Source organism: Notothenia rossii, assembly GCF_949606895.1.
Source record: "Notothenia rossii genome assembly, chromosome: 6".
In the NCBI taxonomy this organism is placed as follows: Eukaryota; Metazoa; Chordata; class Actinopteri; order Perciformes; family Nototheniidae; genus Notothenia; species Notothenia rossii.
This window is the reverse complement of record NC_136909.1, coordinates 23,826,347-23,845,876: the sequence shown is the minus strand read 5'-3', so window position 1 is coordinate 23,845,876 and position 19,530 is coordinate 23,826,347. Positions and strand designations below refer to the sequence as shown.

Here is a 19,530-nt window from a genome sequence, read left to right as displayed (position 1 = left end):
GAAAGTAGGCTTGTTATTTGTATTGTATATCATTTGTAAATGCACAAGTTGGTAGAGGTGGAATTGCAGCCGAAATCATAGATGCAGCAAATTAAAAAAACAACCTTTCTCTCGACACCCCAGCCTCACCAAGCGGCTCAGACAGGAAGTCCAGACGGTTCAGACTCCTGTCCTCACGCAGCGGATCCAAGGACGAGTTGGGGATAGAGCGTGAGGGCCCATCCAGTCCCAAGCACAGCCCTGTAGTGGAACAGGAAGCTACCTCCATCTTTAAAGAACGGTTTATCCCTCCAGAGCTCAGCATTTGGGATTACTTCATCACCATGGTAACCAAGAAGATCGAGAAAAAACCCCAAAGCTAGTAAAACATGGCCGTGTCATATCCACTGAGTGTATTATATTTTATTACGAAATAAATCAAATACATGGTTAATGTCTAACAACATCATTATATTTTGACAGTATTTTGGTTATAATTAATATTTATACAGACTGGGCGTTTATCATTTGTATCTACCATATCGACCTTTAACATGTTGTACAACTGACCACTAGTAAACCAGGTAAGCAGTAAACCAGGTAAGCAACAGCAAGATAGGAAGCATATTTCTTCTTTTCTTTGGATCATTTATTTAGCCAAAACCATTTGCCTCTATCTTAATTTTAGTTTTATGTTCTTCTGTCTATTAGCCTTCACTGCCACAATCAGAGAACCAAATTGAATACGACTCGGAGGAGAGCCAGGACAGTCAAGATGAAGAGGAAGATGATGATCAATATGAAGATGTGTTTGACCCCAGCTCTCCGCACAGAGAGCATTCAAACCACAACTCATACAGGTAACGACACGGCACTGAGCGCATATTACTGCAAAGAGTGACTCATCTTCACCTCTATTCAACCTGCCCTCTGTAATCCCGCAGCTGTTTTTGTGTTTGATTTTCTATTCAGTGGCACTGCCAGAACACACTCTTACGCCTCCAGTTTTCAAGGGGCTTTGAACCCTGTCAGAGTATTCATGTCCAAGATTTTAATCTTGTTTGTAATGTTTCCTTTCCCCTCTCAGTTGGTGTTTGATGCGTCTGGCAATGGTTCAGCTGGTGTTGGTCAACCTCAAAACCTTTTACCCAATGGCCGGATATGATCTATTAGGTAAACATAAGCATGCACACACACTTTTCTGTACAAAGTCCCAGGATGTGGTTAAGTGCCTCCCGCCTGTCTGAGCTCATCTTAATGCCTTCTTGCTTCCACTTGACGCAGACCTGCCTGTGTGCTCTCCTCTGTGTCACGCTGTGCTGAAGACGCTGCAGCGCTGGGAGCAGGTGCTGCAGAAAAGGCTGGAGATCTTCGGGGGCCCCCCTTCAAAGTACATCTCCACCACCCCCCAGGATGAAACCACGGCGCCTGGTCCCGCCCTGCTCAGACACAAGGCCCTGTTCGAGCCTTCCAACACCCCATTCAGGTACAAACTTGAGCGGTAGCCAATAGTGCTTCAACATGCTTCTTAGGTGGTCCCGAGTTTGGAGGATGTGTTTCCAACTTGTGTCCTTATTTTCAGGGGCTTTAATAAGTTGTAAGGCTATAAAGAATATGTGTTGTATGTAATTGCTTGGAGCGTTTTAACGTCCCATTGATGTCTGTTTCTTAGTTATTTTTTCTGATTTGAGGAGACGTTAACATGAATATGAGGGAACTCATTTGTCCAATTATTCAGACACCAAATGAATGCAGCCTAAAAGCCCTATCTCCCAGTGTTAATGGAAGTGAAGGATAATTCATGATTCGCCCCATGATTCCAATCACTCATCCAATTTCTTTTTGTTTTTTAGTCCGCCATGCAACGTCTTCCATCAGGTTTCTAGAAAATTAGGCAAGTAGTTCTTCTGCAATCCTACTGATATACCGATGTGCACAAGAACTCGAGCAGGAAACATAACCTCCTCGGCGTAGCTTGAAAAATATTTGTTTATTTTATGAGAAGATTTAAAAAAGGTATTAAACTTGGATTGAATTTTAAAGTATTTAGCCTTACGGCCCCTACACTGGGCGGCATGCGTTGCAGCTTCAACGCTTCTGCCCATTCACTTTGAATGGGGTGACGTCACGATTCGCCGAACTGCATTGTGGGAGCAAAGCGTAGCTTCTCTCGCGTTGCTCGTTGCAAAAGTAGAGCAATGTTCTACTTTTGCCGCCTCGATGGAGGCGTCAGCCAATCAAATCCCGTTTATGCAAATCTGCCAGTACAAGCGCTAGCCAATCAAACTGCGTGTATGCTGGGAGAGCCAGACCCCAGTTCATCTCCTCATATGCCAAAAAATGGAGGAGAAAATAATCATAGCGGTAGGGAATCACCCGGTGCTTTATGATCAGTCCCTGTTCACCTACCGGGATACAAACCAGAGGAACCAGGCATGGAGGGAGGTGGCAGAGACAGTGGGTGAAACTGGTAGGTTTTCGCCTGTTTGGGGAGTTTATATCCAGTGTACTTTGTTTGAATGGACAGCTAGCAGGCATAGACAGTATTTAGCCAGCATGGAATGTTGCGTAAAATAGCACCATAGACATCAATGTTCATCATATAAAGTGTGACATGTAAAACCTTTTATGCAATTGACAGGAGAGATTCATGTGATTGGTTGTTGCTCGCGTAAACTCCCCAAGCTCAAGACACGCCCACCGCCAAGCGGCAACGCACGCCGCCGTGTGTAGGAGCCGTGTGTTTTTGTGTTGACAAAGCAGATGACTTATCTTTTATGATATCGCTTGGAGCATACAGATAGACCCTTTTAAACACCATGAATAAGTGATGCTATTCAATTGGTTGCAGTTTAGCATTCAGCCCCAGATATATCTGTAAGACACATCCATAGCCGTTAAATGTATCTAGAAATTGTCTCTCAAGATATCCATGGAATCTAAGCTTTATCCTTCATCTGACCCCTATCGATTTCCACATGGCCCGCACAGCACTCTCTGAAGGGATTTAGTGTTCTCGGAGCATTGTTCTGTGCATTTGAATGTGAGATTTCATATCAGCACCGATGGCACAAATCTGACATGATATCTTGTATCACGTGTTGTTGTGCTTTTGTGATCCGATACAACTGATTAAATGAGTATTAGTGTTAATATGCAGGAGGTGTTGTATTATTTTCAGGACCAGCCACCATTCAGCGCTGCCAGTGAAGCGCCTGTGGCAGTATCTGGTGAAGCAGGAGGAAGTGCAGGAGACTTTCATCAGAAACATCTTCACCAAAAAACGGGACCCCAATGAGGTACCAAGTGTTTACATCATGCTGACCCTCTGCATGAAGTGCCTCCGTGTTTCAAAGCTAGCACATCCTAATTATCCTGAATAACACATTGAGTATTTTGTTATGCTAAAATTCACAAGCGTCTGTATTTGGCCCAAGGCAAACTGCACCGTGACGGCTTTTACATCCCTATTGGTGCATTCATTCTTTTTGTTCTGCATGCCACCCTCATGTATTATTACCGCCTCCAGTTGCATGTTGATGCTTTATTACAATAATAACACCCTCTTTGATTAACCACAAAATAATTCATATTCTGTTTGTGTTTGACTGCATGGTTCATCACTGGTTGTTGTTCTATGTTGTGTGTGTGTTTTGTGTGTGTGTGACTCCCCTGTGCTGATTCCCCAATCATTAAAGTCGGGTGAGGACCAGCCTGACAATATGAAATGTTCAGGGATGGAGGAGACAGGAAACCATCAGGTACTGCTGCTTCAGATTCAGTGTGACTTTGTATATAAGAGTGGGATGGGCTCCAAATCTCAGTTTTGTGTCTTTGGCACCAATTACTGAGAACTGTCAAGGACCAAGATTTGCACCGAATGATTTGTTTAGATCTATTCATTGTTACACATAGATAAAATATTGTTTTAAGAAGTGCTAACTTATACACTAAATTAATTATATAGTATTCAAACTGATATTTGGAGAAAACCCAGCCTTAGAACCAATCTTTGTGGTAGAGTCCTGGGGATTATAATCATAAATTACAACATGCCATTTGATTGTTTTGGTAGCATGTCAATTAAACGTTTATGTTAAGCCTTCGTTTAGGATTGCATGATTGTGACATGCAGACTGCAGGAAGTACCTTCAAATTAATTCACTTCATGTGACAATAGCAAAATGATCAACTTTGTGATTAGTCACACATATTACCCCCAAGCTTTTCAGCATGTGACGACCCAGAGCATCACTCTAAAGGTTTTTGATCAAAGACAATTGTGGAAGCTTAAAGTTTGCATGACATATCTATATATTTGACCATGCCCGTCTGATCTCTGGTAACTCAAAACAGTACGTAATACAGTATGCAATACTTTGTACTTTTAATTTGTGCAGATGTTGAATACTGTATGAAACATAATTCACATCCCCTTACTGTAGTGTGGGCGGTACAACGTGTACCATTGTTGGATATGAGAACTGCACATCATGTTCCCTCTGTTTGCCTCCTACTTGGGAAGAGTAAATGTGAACTGTCACATCAAATCTAAGAAACATATATTGTCCTCTTGACAGAATTACAGTGTCTATTTTCTGGGCAATGAACACTGAATGTTCCTGTCGGTGTATGATATTAATCTAACATCTAGCTGCCTAAATATTCATTTGAATGTGAACCATACATCTCAAATTGCTCTGTGCGTTGATGCTTCAGAGAGGTTTCTAATCTTCTGGCTCTCGCTGTACACGCTGCCACATTGTAGCTACTCCATTTGGCTCGGTGTTAATTAACCCAGTCTCTCAGAGGACAAGCACAGAAGCTGAATAGCTTCTGATTAATGGGCCAACACTGTCGCAGTGAATCTGCTCCCCACAGGGATTATGTTCTCGGCCAAAATGGCAAACTACCATATTTAGATTTTTGCAAGTCAAGTTTTACTTTATTCCATCTGACAGAAGAAGACATGGTATTTTCCCCTTGAATAAATGCAGTAAAGACTTTAATTCAATCACATGCTCAAAGGATGCCCGTCGTATTTTAAATAACATCAACATGTTACGTCTCTATACAATATGCATAGCTACAGAAAAGCCTACTTTGCCACTGCATACATCCCGAAGGACCTCCAGTGCACAGTGTGTGCTAATGCTAATCGCTCCAGGGCTGTTGTGCTCATGCAATCTAATGGCACTAACCCAGTTATGTTGGCTGCTGTGGTTAACAGGGTGGCCTGATGCACCTCACAAGTCATCTCTTAACCTGTAGAGGCAAGATAAACAAACAAAAAGGGCACACATAACACAGTGTAGAAAACAAAGAATAGGCCTGTGATAACATCAGCCCTGTTGTCTTCAGCTACAGCAAATGATTTGAGACTTCATTCATCATCCCCTCTCATGGAGCTTGTCAGATAATTGGTTCTTTAACTTGAAAGGAAATGTGCCTTATCTGAAGTAATGGCTGTTATTTGTCCCCTGGAAATGTTTACCAACGTATCAACCATAATAATTGAATCTCCATGGTGATGATTTGTCTGTTTGTGTTCCTTTGTGCAGGCTGAGTCAGATATGGGCTCCCCCGGAGGGAAGTCACGCATCATCCACAAGGAATCTGACATCATCACCGCCTTCGCCATCAACAAGGTACAACCCTCACACACAGATGCCAGTGAACTCTACAATATAATCATATCATCGTCCATTCATTGTTTATTTATCTGGCTACCTGAGGCCTGTACGACGAAGCAGGATTTTCGCTTAGCCGGCTAACTTCAGGGAAAACTCTGGGTTTCCGGTCCTACGACGCTGGTTCTCTTTTTAACAGGCTAGATCTCCATGGTAACTTCTGCTGAGCGGCTAAACTGGTCCGGAGCAGGTTAGGTTGCAGGCTAAGAGATCAAGTCAGTGAAAGCACAGCCTGCTGACCAATCAGAGCTCCGTGTGCGGAGTTTAAAGCGATCAAGTCACATTACAGGATAAAGGAAATACAGTTTAAATTGCTGTTGCAGGAAAGACGACCGGCAAAAATCAACTGACTGTGTGAACGTGAAAATTAATAGAATATCACCTCCCATCTTCAGAGCAATCTGACTATTATAACATTAGCGTTAAGAAAGCTTACTTAAATATCTGCCACAACAAAAGTAACCGGATCAGAGTAACATTACGTACAGTCCGTGGCACTGTGAGTGCAGACGTCGATGTGTACCATTATCATTCATATCAGATCATATTTCCTTATTTGAGTCAGCTGAGCCGTATCTGGCCGTGCAACACTCACAGTGTCACATACTGTATGCAGAAGTTCCAGTGTTTCCCCTAGGTTTACTGCCTTGGCAGGGTGCTGCTCGGGTACCCCGAACATTTTTTTCTTATCCTCTGGAGCAGAGAGAGGAGCTGTCGATCATTGTTATTGATATCGTACAGTACTAAAGTATTTGTACATTAAAAAGTAATAAAGTACAGTGTTAAACTGTACTTTATTACTTTAATTCAAACTGTATTCCCTTCTTATCATGTAGCCTACACTTCTTCCTTTCATTGATGCATTTAAATCACCTGACTACAGCATATAACATACCTGCTGCAACCCTGTGCTGCTGCTGCTGCTTCTCTCTGCCTCATCCTCTATTGCTGGAGGCAGCTCCACCTCATCTGATCTCTGATATGAAAGCAATCGTGTTATGATCATATTGAGCTATTGGTGTGAGTCTAACATTAAACAAGCAGTCTGCTTGTCATACATTGCTGACGATACATTTTAAGTGGCAATTTGTTGAGTCACTGCCGCTAAATGCCGGTAGCATCAAGCTAGCAAATCCTGCATTAGCCTCACATCAACAAGTGACAGAACATCCAATTATCCTGAGCTAATTTACTGAATAAACCAACTCACATTTCCTGTCTTTTTTTTCACCCAACTCATTAGACTATTCTTCTGCTGGCGTTTCATTGTTGTTTTCTGTCAATCAGCGGTTTTCAAAGTGTGAGGCGCGCCTCCCCTGGGGGGCGCCAGAGAGCTTCAGGGGAGGCGCAGCGTGAGACACAAAAGAACGAGAAAAAGACGAGTAAAGTGACACTTGCCCACTTTTGTCTGTCTGTGGAGACCGAGTTCCCCCACCTCGCCAAAAAGGCTGTAAAAGTGCTCATTCCCTTCACCTCCACCTACCTGTGTGAGTGCAGGTTTTCCGTATTGACTTTGATCAAAAGCAAGTACCGGTAAAGGCTGCAGCCAGAGTATGATCTGCGTGTATTCCAGTGTGCAACAAAGACACAAACTCATTGTTCTCATTACAGTAGGGGTGAGTGTAATAAGGAGGCAAAGTTGACGTTCAGTGCGTTGCCGGGAGCATATAAGGATGTATCCACGATGTTGAAAATGTAAAAATAAAAAAAATGTCTTGACAACACGGCGTGCGGAAATATACGGGTCGTGCTGCAGCTAGATGTGCCTGTCCTCTGTAAGAAGATGTCGGCGACTGACATTCAAGGAAGAACGGCTGTCCACAGGCTGTTCCAACTTTAACAACTGTATTAACTTCCAGGGTAGTGAGCCCCGCCCTTCAGAAACAGAGCGGAGGGAGAATGTGAATACGCAAGGCAGTGGACACTGAAACATGCACATTGGATAAATAACATAGGCGTTTAGTTTATTTAATAAAAGAGCACATGTTCAATGTGAAACGTGACCGTAGATAGATTACTTCAGTTGCAATTTGGTTCTATATATATATATATATTTTTTTTTTTAAATAATACTTTTTTTAAAAATGAAATAAAACACCTTGAATTTCAGGCAGGGCGCGGGGCTCCGTTGGCAGGGCGCAGCGCCCCGCCAAGACAATGGTAGGGGAAACTATTATTTTAAGCACCACATTAAGTTGACGAAACACTCGAGTCAAATGTAATTAAAGTCAGATCCACTCGTGTCTTAGACGGGGCATATCATAAACCTGTTAATGTATGCATTCAAACACTTTTTCTTTTGCCAGCTGTATTCACCTTGCAGGTGCAGCTATGTGACTTTTATCCTGGATAAAGTCTTTAAGTCATGGATGTTTAAAGTTTAACTTCTTCATATGTCTAATATTATAGTTGACTTTTAATTCAGGAAGTATGACGCGCTGCGCTGTCAGTACGCTTCTCCATGTTTGTGATTGGGCGAATGCTCCAAATACCACCCCTTTCATGTGAACGCGCACCTAACTAGATAGGGCACGGCTGGCTTGAGCGATCCACTTGATAACCCACGTCCTAGGACCGTTTAGCGAGAGCGCGTATGTTTTGGATTAGGCCAACCGGCTAACTCAAACATATCCAGGTTATGTTGAGCCGGCTTAGTCATACAGGCTTCTGGTATTTTCTATTAAACCTCCTCTTCCAGAATTTTTTTTATGATTCTATTATTTTGTTATGATTTATCAGTACTAGCCAGTGAGATAATTGTAAATGATTTGAAAAGCAATTCTGTTTCAACTTTTTTGTAAATATATTCCAACAGTACTTGTTGGAACTGTTGGAATGCAATGAAGAGAAGTGAAAAAGATGAATCTATTGGAAGTGTTATGTAACCTTCTGTGGGAGTTGATTCATCAACAGAAACACATTAGAAACTAGGAAACATTATAATCTCACCTTCTGAGGTTTACTCTGAAAACATCTCAGAACTGTTTTCATCAATATAGTTGTATTACCATAGTGTCAAAAAAGTTAAAAGGGGTCTGTCGTTATGGCAAAAACCTACTAAGACTAATCACCCATTTCTACATCCCCCAACGATTTCTTTTTTTAAAGATATTTTAGATTTTGGAGAACTTAGATTTGAATTCAAACCGGCTTGTTAGGCAGCACTGACTTCATATGGTCCCCCATTAACGACTGAGCTACCCGGCGCCACCCCCACCCCCTTCTCCTCCTTTTTTTCAAAGGGGAATTTTAGCATCTTTCAGCTCATTGTTTTGGACAGACACCGCCTAGTGGAGTGTTTCGCAGCTAAAGAGCCAGACATTTCCCTCTGGTATCTGTGGAGACCAATCACAGAGCTGCAAGGAGAGTGAATATTTAACTTAACACATGCCAGAAACACAAAATAAATGTTATTGTTGCTCTTAGGCTGCTGGATGTGTAAACCGGTTGTTTCAATTTGCTTAAACGTTATAATATGTAAATGTTGTTAGACCCCGAGTGGCAAATCTAAAACATTCAATACAGCAGTTGATGGCAATAATGCTTTGCAGTAGAGACAAACAACGTAATAAAATGCTCAGCTAACTTCTGAATGTTTTCAAATATTGTGGATTCAAACTGAATTTTTACAAACTTCATCAAATTAACTTTGTCCAACAGTCTCAGAACACACTTTTTCAATTCAAAGCAAATATGAAATCCTTGGCCAGTGGTACAACTCTTCCACCACATCCTCCCCCTTATCCTTTGATGTTGCCCGTGTTTTCTTTGTTTGATATAGGGAGAGGTTCACACTGATTCTTTTACTTGAATGTAACTATTTATTTAAAGGGAAACAGTGGTGCTGGTGATCAAAGGAAGGTTCACCTCAGGTCATCATTAAAGGAAGTTTGATGGTTTCCTGGCCGCAGGCAGAATGAAGATGAAAAAGTCAAATGAAGTCGCCCTATTTTCCTCACCCTTATCATCTCCGTCACCCCTCTCTCTTTTCCCATGTCATGTCTGTCTTTCTGTCTCCCAGGCAAATCGTAATTGTTTAGTCATGGCCTCCACCCATGACATCCAGGAGTTGGATGTGTCATCCATCTTGGCCACACAGATCTTGACATGGATCGATGACGAGGAGGCCGAAGCCAAAGGGTAGGAGTGCAATCTGTGTGTTTTGTCTGTTGTTTGCTGTGAGAGTTCACCCAGAGTAACATCCACTCACTTTTCACCCTCATACCAAGAGAGCTAAATTGAGTGCTGGCTGGGGACAATGTGATTGGTTCTGTAATTGTGTAGGTGGTGGATATGCATCTCTATTATGTGTTTATTATTATTGCATGTGCCACATTGTTAAGAGATATATTTGTGTATAGCTGCTTCTTTCTATGGACAGGGCCACTTTCTGTCAGCGTGCGTTCTTCTAATTATCTTTTTTTTGTGTTAAAAACAGCAATTTAAAAAATAACAATATACTTTTTTATTCCTGCCTTTTGTGTTCTCTTTCTTGTCCAATGTTCCATTTCTTTACTAAACGAATGATCTTGTTCTGAATTCAGAAAGCAGTTTACTGCTAAAATGTCATAAATTGAGAGCAGCATAAAGAGTGAACTGAGAACACTTTATTATCTGATTCATCGGTTGAGTGGTATTCATCAGGGAATATCGTTACTGTGATAAGTTTTGGGGTATTTGTCCTCATATTGTGCCTCCCTAATACTTGCTACCAGTTATATTTCCCAATAAATGCACACGTTAACTTATAGACAAGATCATTCTGGCATCATTTTTGGTTTGATTGTTATTTTCCATACAGGGTTATCATTTCTTCTTGGAAGACTTTCCTGTGTGTTTAAATGGCTAATTTCACATCCGACCAACTTGAAAATGTGCCTTTCCTTTTTGCCACTGATGCATTTACAGTGATGTTAATCACTTGCCATCGACTCTTGGGAGAATAAATAGGTCAGTTAAAGAACATTAAAACCTGGACACACAGAGATAGCAATGATATTCATCTTTTTTTTTCTTCTTCTCGTTTGTCCCTTTTTAAGATTTCACTAGCTTAATGAAATTAATTTCACAATATAACCCAATATTTTGTCCCTGCAGTGTTTCTGATGACTTCCTGGTGGTGCATGCACGCGATGACTTTGCCACCATCCACGGCACCACGCCGTACACTCACAGCAGCCCAGGCACCCCCATCAACATGCCGTGGCTGGGTGGGGTGCAGACAGGCCGGGGTGCAGCCATGGTGAGCTGTTCTTTACCCCATCTGTGTTTTCATGCTTTAGTGATTTGCATATTTACATACCTGACAACTCTTTCACAAAGCATCTTGCATTGCACCCTTGGAGCTTGAATGTAGGTGGATGTGTTAAGAGGGTGTCATCCATTTAAGAACAAAAGTGCTGTTCATCAGCCAAGTCCAAGACTACCAAACCAGTCTAGGAAAACTACCATGAAATTATAAAATGGCTCAAAACCAAAGCTAGATAACTATTTGCCGGATACCTCGATGATAATTGAATTGATCCTCTACTGTTGTCATTTGGAAATGAATCCAAATCTAGTATGGAGTTAAACCTTGAAAAAACCCATCAGTATTATTTCCACAGGTTTAATATACTATACACACATGTCCTGGATTTGATTAATGAGGTCTGTTGCTCTGGATCTGCCCTTCTTTGTACTTGAAGCAAAATCCTCGAAGCAGTTTAAACAACTTTAATCAATAATTCATTTTAATCTGGCCTCAGTTAACCAAAAGCGTCTTGAATGTGAACATGAACTTCCTTCCATGATTTACAAAGTAACACAGATGCTCTGACTGCTACAGCTTGGAGACACCAGGTTCTGTCATTCTTATACTTGTATTTATAAAAACAGAAACATCTTTCAAAGCCATTTTACTGAGCAGATACATTTGGCAGTAGCAGTCAGTAGGGGTATTGGTTTTATTTTGGTGGTAGCAGTGTTTTGGAAACGAGTCAGCGGTGAGTCATGTTGTGTTGATCTCGATAAACAGAGCGGACAGTTAGAGCCCTAATTACTTCAGCAACCAGTCAGGCTGGTGCTCAAGGTTGGAGCAGAATACGTTTACAGACAATAATAAATAAAATCCCTGGCAGACATTGCTGTTAATGTCTGCCTTTCTTGGCCACCAGTCAAAACACATGACGGGAGATAATAACAGAGCTTCACTACATTAAGGCAAAGTATGCTATATGATGGTAGAGCCACCATCCATTTATGCTGTCACTTATGCAGCCTTATATATGTGCCTTGGCATAATTAGGATTTGCATTTTCTGAGCTCATTAATTAGATTTTATCTACAGATGAGCCTTTTTTAGACCTTGTTGGGTAAATGTTAAGGCACTTTTAACATTTACATAAAACTTAATGGCAACCCATTAGTAACAAGCCATTAGTTTAACAGAGAGAGGAAGCTGCAGTGATGAGAGCTTTAGTATCGTGTCATATTGTTTAAGTGTCGACTGGTACATAGTTCTCTGCTGTAAAGAACTACCTTGTATCATAATAAAGTTTTATATTTGTTTCTACTCAAGTTGGCTTACTAAACATCTTCTTCTCCTCCGTTTCACTTTTCGTCACCCAGATGATCAAGAGAAATATCAACAATGTGAGAAGAATGACCTCCCATCCCACACTGCCGTATTGTAAGTACGACTGTCAGTGGATTAGAACCGTAAATGCATATTACATTTGCTATAATCATGTCTCTTATGTTAAAGGGGCTTTCAGGGGATGATTATATCACCAACAAAGTTTATCTTTTTCTTCTCGTCCCAGTTTGGTGGATTTAGTAAGGCTGAGTGAGCCCTGTTTGTTAACTCACTTTTCACTCATTCTGCAGAGTGGGGATTCAGTCGTTGTTTGGCTGGGACGAAGAAATGGCTGTTTTCTTTGTGTTTGTGAATAAACCATTTCCTATCAATTATACATATGGAAGATTTTGCGAAACTAAGAAATGCTAAAACCTCGTGTTGGGACTTGCATCCTCGTTGAGATGCACGGATAAACGAGCTGACGGCACACTTTGTTTTTCTGTATTTCAGACCTGACAGGGGCGCAGGATGGAAGCGTCCGGATGTTCGAGTGGGGTCACTCCCAGCAGATCATCTGCTTCAGGAGTCCAGGCAACTCCAGAGTCACCCGGATACGATTCAACCACCAGGGGAACAAGGTGACACTTAACCACCGCACCCAGAAGTCAGACTATTCTTAGCTTTGAACTGCTTTGTGATGTGAGGTCTGATTCAGCAACATATTCACTCTTTGTCGTTCAGGCTCAAACCTCAGTGGGGGGTTTGGCTCGAGCACATTTTGTTATTCAGCCGAGTGATTCAACTGCTCTTAACTCAGGCAGTCGCCTCGAGCTGATAACTTTCTCAGATGGTGCTTCTCCTGTGCCAGTACCGTCTTCTCTGGCCAAAAGAGTGAAATATGCTTGAAAAAAATATATTGGAAGAACCATCAGATTTAAATTTGAGTTTATGTCAGTGTTTGTTAGTCGCTGTTGAAGTGGTTCGGAAGATAGTTTGAGAACAAGCCAAGTCACGCAAACACAGCAGGAGGACAGGACAGTATGTTATTTCTCTCTGATGTAAAATAAAAGATGATTCTAACTTGATTTGAGCAAAGTCTGATTTATGCTCTCTGAATGTTGTTTTTAGTTTGGTATCGTGGATGCTGATGGAGGTTTGAGTCTCTGGCAGACCAACACCAGTGGGACTGCTCCCAAACCATACCTGGTAAGAGACTCACTGAGCCGATGGATCTTTATTTCACTGACATGTTTCTCTTTCAAGATGTTCTCGCACTTTCTTCCTGTTGTTCTAATGTTTTGTTTAATCTCCTGCTTCTCTTTCCTTCTTTGTTCCTCTCTGACAGACGCTGCATTGCCACAACAAGACAGCAAACGACTTTGTCTTCGTGGGCTCCTCCTCCCTCATTGCCACTGCAGGACTCTCAACAGACAACAGGCACGAGAGGAGAACTTTCCAATTGAATTATGTTTCATGAACTTCTAATGAACTGCTGCATCGTTTGAATTCAGCTCCACTGCACTGTGACCAGCAGTGATAATGGCCTGCCCTGATTGGATAGTAATATTGTTGTTCTTTCGCCTCCACAGGAACGTGTGTCTGTGGGACACTCTGGTGACTCCTGCCAACAGCCTGGTGCATGGTGAGATGCAGCTCAGCAGAACTGCTTATTTGATGAATCACCTAAAGCCATCTGCAATAATACTGCTTATCATTTCATAATAAAACGTTTCTGTTTTTTTGTCCAAACAAAAATATAAGACGACCCGTTTCCACCAACTCTAATGTGAATATTCACTTTTTTAAATAAGAAAGTTGCTTATATACTGTAGTAGTTATTGGTTTGGAACTGTTGGTTGAACAAAACAAACAAATAAAAGACATCTCCTGAGACATTAGTTTTTTTATTCTGCAAAATAATTGGCAGAGAAAATTAACATAATTCCCAGCCCTTATTCCAAATATTATCCTCAAGTACAAATATCCCATCCTTTTCCTCAGCGTTCTGCTGCCATGAGTCCGGGGCCACGGTGCTCCTGATGGCCTCCAGGCAGCAGCTGCTCATCACGGGAGGGAGGAAGGGCTGGATCAGCGTCCTGGAGCTCGCCCCCCGCCGCCAGCGCCAGAGCTTCCTGGCTCACGACTCCCCCGTCAAAGCTCTGGCTGTCGACCCCACCGAGGACTGCTTCATCAGCGGGTCAGCTGAGGGCAACATCAAGGTAACAACACCTGTGTTGAATACATTTGATAGATTTTGAGATGTATAGTTAATTAAGAATAAGATGGATCTTTATTAATCCCCGAGGGGAAATAGTAGTATACAATTATACAATTACACACATATGCCGGAAATACACACACATGCAAACAGGACCTATGCATTGATGAAAAGGTGGAAGAGCATAAGGGCTGCTAGTATTCCGGTGCCAGGGAGCAGTTTGGGGGGTTTCGGTTGGGTGCCTTGTTCAAGGGTACCTCGGCAGTGCCCAGAAGGTGAACTTGCACTTCTCCAGCTACCAGTCTCTGTATGTTTTGGTCCAATCGCGACTCGAACCAGAGACCTTTTGCTGTCCAAGCCAAGTCCCTTCAGATTGAGGCAGGGTGGGTTCCTAAATTACTTTTTTAATATATAAAATAAAAATATTATATTAAAAGCATTTTTTTTTTTATTAGAATCTCCCCGAAATAATAGTCATTTCATTCTAGACTTTTCCCAGAAAGTCATTGTTTTACATGAGTGATTCACTGGGGGCAGTCATTTGTAAAAACTTGGATTATAGAAACAATTTTAATAAAATCCTCGACACAAATTTCCCCGTACCTGTCAGAAGAGTCCTGTAGGGCGTCTGGTCCCAGGAGGGTGAATGTCTCCCCCCTCTCTCAAGTCAACAATCAGATGTCGCACATTCATCCCTGGAGACACTGAGCCCTATCAAAGTCATTCAAACAAATGTCGCTCTTATGATTAACCACCTGCTGGGACGACAGTGTGAATGACGGGGACTCAAATGTAAGGTGAAAGTGGCGTGACACAGTTAGAGCGCGAAGGAAAGCGCTTCGACTGAGCAGGCAGGAGACGTGACGGTCTGCAGATATTAGATCCCCACAGACAGCAGCTCTTTCATCTTTCTGACTTAAATGTGTTGGCGAGGATCAAACCGCTGTCACTCCAAGGGTGACACTGCAGACGTATGAGAAATGGTGCAGTGCACATCTGCTTGAAATACAAATGGCTTTTATTCTGGATGATTGCTACCAGAAACTCCATCATCTGAGGCCATTAATTGTATATCAACTGATTGGAAATGTAGCGTGGGTGAGCTGCAGATTTATGAGTCTTTAAAATGTTTGATGAGTCCATGAAAGTGGAAAATTAACTAACATAACAGCCTTCAGTCTTTGAAATACCTTATCAAATAATAAAGCTCCCAGGCCGGGAATACCACTCAAACAATGCAAGTTGCTCAGAGCTATCCGTGGTTCCCTGAAGATTTAAATATTTGAAAGCAGGTCACAAATGTCTATGGTATATATCATTTTTTATTTAAAGTGTATTTTTACTAGGCTATTTTAAAACATTGAAGTGTGGAAGTATATGCATAGTGTATATACAGTACATAAGTACACACATATGTGTATCTATCGAATGCTACGTATCAAATTATTAAGGAATTATTGCACTTATACAATGGCCACTTTCCAACAAAATGCCATATGTAACCAAATACAAATTAAACAGTTTTTCATTTACTTATAAACAGACAGGGTGAGCAGTACCTGATTTGGCTATTCAACAAAGCAGTGTACATGACACAAAGCTAATTCCTGAGTTTGAGGATCCTTGTGGGGCAACACCTAGCTAAATAGGAAGATGATTTACAAATGAAATGTAAATAGGGAGAGAAAGAGACATTGTAGTGGTTGCTGGAACATAAGTCCTAATCATACTCAACCTTACAAGAATAAAATGGTGCTTCATCCTAATGTATAAGTACCTTGGGAAAATGGACAATCAAAGTAGCAGTTGAATGCTCTACTGTCGTGGAGCTCTGTGTTTATCCTCAGGGGTTCTTCAATATGCAGCACTTATACACAAAAAGAATCTCTTTGTTAACTTTCCTCTTCCTCTCTTCTCTTCCAGATCTGGAGCCTGGCCACACAGTGTCCGCTCTACAACTTTCCCAACGAACACGCTCGCCAGTCGCTCTTCAGGAACCTGGGCACCGGTGTCATGCAGATCGAGGTGGGACCGGCCAATCACATCTTCTCCTGCGGCGCTGATGGGACCATGAAGATGAGGGTCCTCCCCAACCGCTTCAGCGTCCCCAATAACAACAACCACAACAGTGACGTCAAGTTCATCATATAGACACATACAGGGAAATACATTGATGAAAGTTATTTAATATTATAATGTGAATCTAGCAGTACTGCTGCCGTGGAAACGCCTCTACACCTGGAACAGTGTTTGTCAGGCCGTGACAGAACAATGATAAGTGTTTTGAACCAGTGTAAATGAAGAATTAAATAACAAAGGAGGAATACTCAAAAGACTACTGAAAAGAATGAGATCCAGTGAGTCTGATGCCAGGGCCTAAGAGTGAAGCGATCGCATCGAAGCTCTTTGATTAGGACATGACCCGAAGCCGAGCAATCACAGGAGCCTCTTCAAGTGTTTTACCTGCAGTTAAAGTGGGCACCGGGTAATGCCGAGGGCACAGTCTATCGGAATTAACTGAAAGAGACAAAAAACTGCTGCAGACTTATTAAAGCAAACTGCTGTCTCAGCGAGGACTGGACATCACGTGGGGAGCCTTTTTTTGCACAGGAAGTGAAGCTGTGGAAGTCACAGGAAGTGACAGGAGACTGTGAAGAGTCTAACGCTGCAGCGCTGTCCTTCTCATATCAGTCTATTAGTACGTATTAGCAAAGCATCATGGGGGTGGAAGCTGGAGTCATTGCTGAAGTGTTAAGGTGGTAAAATATAGTAGACTGTGTTGTGCAGGCAGGATATTTGGGGGGGGGGGAAACGTCACCACAAGCACAATTCAGTAAGGCCAGTGTTCGTCCTACAAAGCACATTATATCCAGTCACAAGGCGCATTCTGGTGCTTCATTTAAAAAAATGTTTTACACAAAGAGTCAGCTTGGTTGGGAAAGCAGGTGTTTGTCGTGGTAAAACCACAATTTAGGAATCACAAAAAAACATTTCATATCACTATTATCGCTTCAGGTTTTAATTACAGGCAATTGGCTGTTGACCTTTTTCAACCAGGAAAATGCTTTCGTATAAGTGCAAAAAAACGCAAATATCTTAAGACACTTACTACGCCAATGCACTTTCTGGCATAAATGTTTGAGAAGAGTGCATCCTTTCTCCACTGGTAACTACGGTTACTGCCAGCAGACAGCTAGCTACAGTCTTTGAGCCAAGCTAGCTACAGTCTTTGAGCCAAGCTAGCTACAGTCTTTGAGCCAAGCTAGCCATTTTAGCATAAAGGCTAAGACGTACAAAAACGTTTCCAGAGCCACGCTAGGTAAGCTAAGCTAACCAGCTGCTAAAACTTCAGTTAACCCGCAGGAAAAAAAAGTATCATATCTAGTGTTCGGTTAGAAAATAAGGATATTTCCCTAACTGTTTAAACATTGTTTTAATCAAGCTCATGGTAAAGTGGGACATTAATTTATGTGTGTGCCGCTATCCAAAGTTTCCTAATTGAATGGATTACCTGAATGCGCATTTTCTCAAATAACTCTATTTGCACATAATCATGAAGCTAGATAAGATGTAGTGAATATGACTATATGAGGCTGGACGTCAGTAAAGCAGTCTATGCCTTTGGTAATAATAAGTTGAATATATAGTAGGCCTACGAAGTGCGTTTATCCAAGCCTAGATTAAACTGGTATTATTATTAAGTGTCCTTATTATCTAAACCACCCTGGCACAGTACTTTGTTGCTCTAAACAATATTGATGATTATTGATATTAAGTTGCACACAGTAGCTTTCATTTACAAGGACTTGTTTGAATGGGACACATGAATACCATAATACCTTTCTGGCTGCATAGTAACAGTAAAATGATAAGACATGTAGCAGGACACTTTGCTGTAGACAATGGAAAGGGGTTGGGGTACGATTACAATGGGGGTAGTATTACAATTTGAATGAACATACTACTTTGTTGTGGAAATGCTTTATTCCGATAACAATGCACTTCCCTTTCATTCACTGCTAACTCTAATTTCCGAACGGACCATGATTGCAAACCGCCTTGAAGACGATATTGTTTGCCTTGTAGTGTTCGGAGTATTATCAGCTTTGCTTCAGTGGCTTTGTCACGGTTATAGGAATACCTCTTATCATTCAGTTGCTTTACTTTTCATCCTAAATCAGAAGATTGCCTTCAGTATATGCTTTGGAAATGTAATCTAGGTTAGTGTGCAATATGAAGGTTCTTCCACATGTGTGAGGAAGAGCTTCCTGCAAACTGTCCGATAGTAGTTTAGTCTGAAGGAATATAATGAAGCTATTTACCCATAAACCCTTGTTGTGCTGCTGTAGAGAAACACCTTTGATTTCAGGGAGGATTCGTTTTCAGATGTATTAGTTATGTATATACATAGATCTATAGGCCTCTCATGATGACTGCATAATCATAAGTCGTAGATATGACCAGAGCCACTTTATGAAGAATATTCTGTATAAAACAGGTATATTTATTAAACATATTAAGGATTATCGACTGAGCCATCTATCAAGGCAGACGTAATGTTATTTTTTCCCTCTCGATGGGTCACTAGTTTCTTTTTGCTCATTATTTCCCGTTGTGAGATTGAACAACCAGGATGTGTTTTATTTTGTTCCCCCACAAATCACAGTGGTTGGAAACTGAAGTGTACTCCTGCAGCAAATGGAGATTAAATATTTTTTATCAAAGCCAAACTAAATGTACAGAACGGGAGAATAAAGTCAATTTTATCAAAGCAAGTGTTTTTTTTTCTTTCTAATATTACTCATAAACAGATCAGTTTCCCACATCAGGGTCAGAGTAAACAAACTCAGCTAAATAAAAAAATCACATTCAACTCGCACTTGTATTGCTTTTTCCCCTATTGTAAATGTGAATTTGATCAGATAATTCTAATTTTATAATGTCATGTAAATTGATGTATTAAAGACACAACATATACAGATGTAATAAAAATAATGATGTGCTAAAAGCAGATGTTTTTTGTAATTTTAGAAACAAATGTGACTGTTGATCAAATATCTCAAACCAAAGGGCCGTACGTTTAT

General features: G+C 41.3%; 2 protein-coding genes across 4 annotated transcripts in view; both read left to right on the top strand.

Annotated features, from left to right (window-relative positions):
• Nucleotides 1-19,454, top strand: part of dmxl1 (Dmx like 1) — a 53,520-nt gene extending 34,066 nt beyond the window's left edge. For 2 of the 3 annotated variants that reach the window (XM_079686800.1, XM_079686799.1), the window contains exons 36-51: nt 124-326; nt 691-839; nt 1,067-1,152; nt 1,264-1,465; nt 3,161-3,278; nt 3,678-3,740; nt 5,541-5,627; nt 9,691-9,809; nt 10,767-10,911; nt 12,279-12,339; nt 12,739-12,866; nt 13,357-13,434; nt 13,574-13,665; nt 13,818-13,870; nt 14,230-14,447; nt 16,370-19,454. In XM_079686800.1, the coding sequence (XP_079542926.1) occupies nt 124-326; nt 691-839; nt 1,067-1,152; nt 1,264-1,465; nt 3,161-3,278; nt 3,678-3,740; nt 5,541-5,627; nt 9,691-9,809; nt 10,767-10,911; nt 12,279-12,339; nt 12,739-12,866; nt 13,357-13,434; nt 13,574-13,665; nt 13,818-13,870; nt 14,230-14,447; nt 16,370-16,597 (2,030 nt within the window). In that variant the 3' untranslated portion in view covers nt 16,598-19,454. The remainder of the gene's footprint in view (nt 1-123; nt 327-690; nt 840-1,066; nt 1,153-1,263; nt 1,466-3,160; nt 3,279-3,677; nt 3,741-5,540; nt 5,628-9,690; nt 9,810-10,766; nt 10,912-12,278; nt 12,340-12,738; nt 12,867-13,356; nt 13,435-13,573; nt 13,666-13,817; nt 13,871-14,229; nt 14,448-16,369) is intronic. The other variant, XM_079686801.1, reaches the window with a different exon arrangement.
• Nucleotides 5,640-19,530, top strand: part of LOC307042737 (sesquipedalian-1-like) — a 60,855-nt gene continuing 46,964 nt past the window's right edge. The window contains exon 1 of the mRNA XM_079686804.1: nt 5,640-5,822. The gene's annotated coding sequence lies outside the window, so the exon portion shown is untranslated. The remainder of the gene's footprint in view (nt 5,823-19,530) is intronic.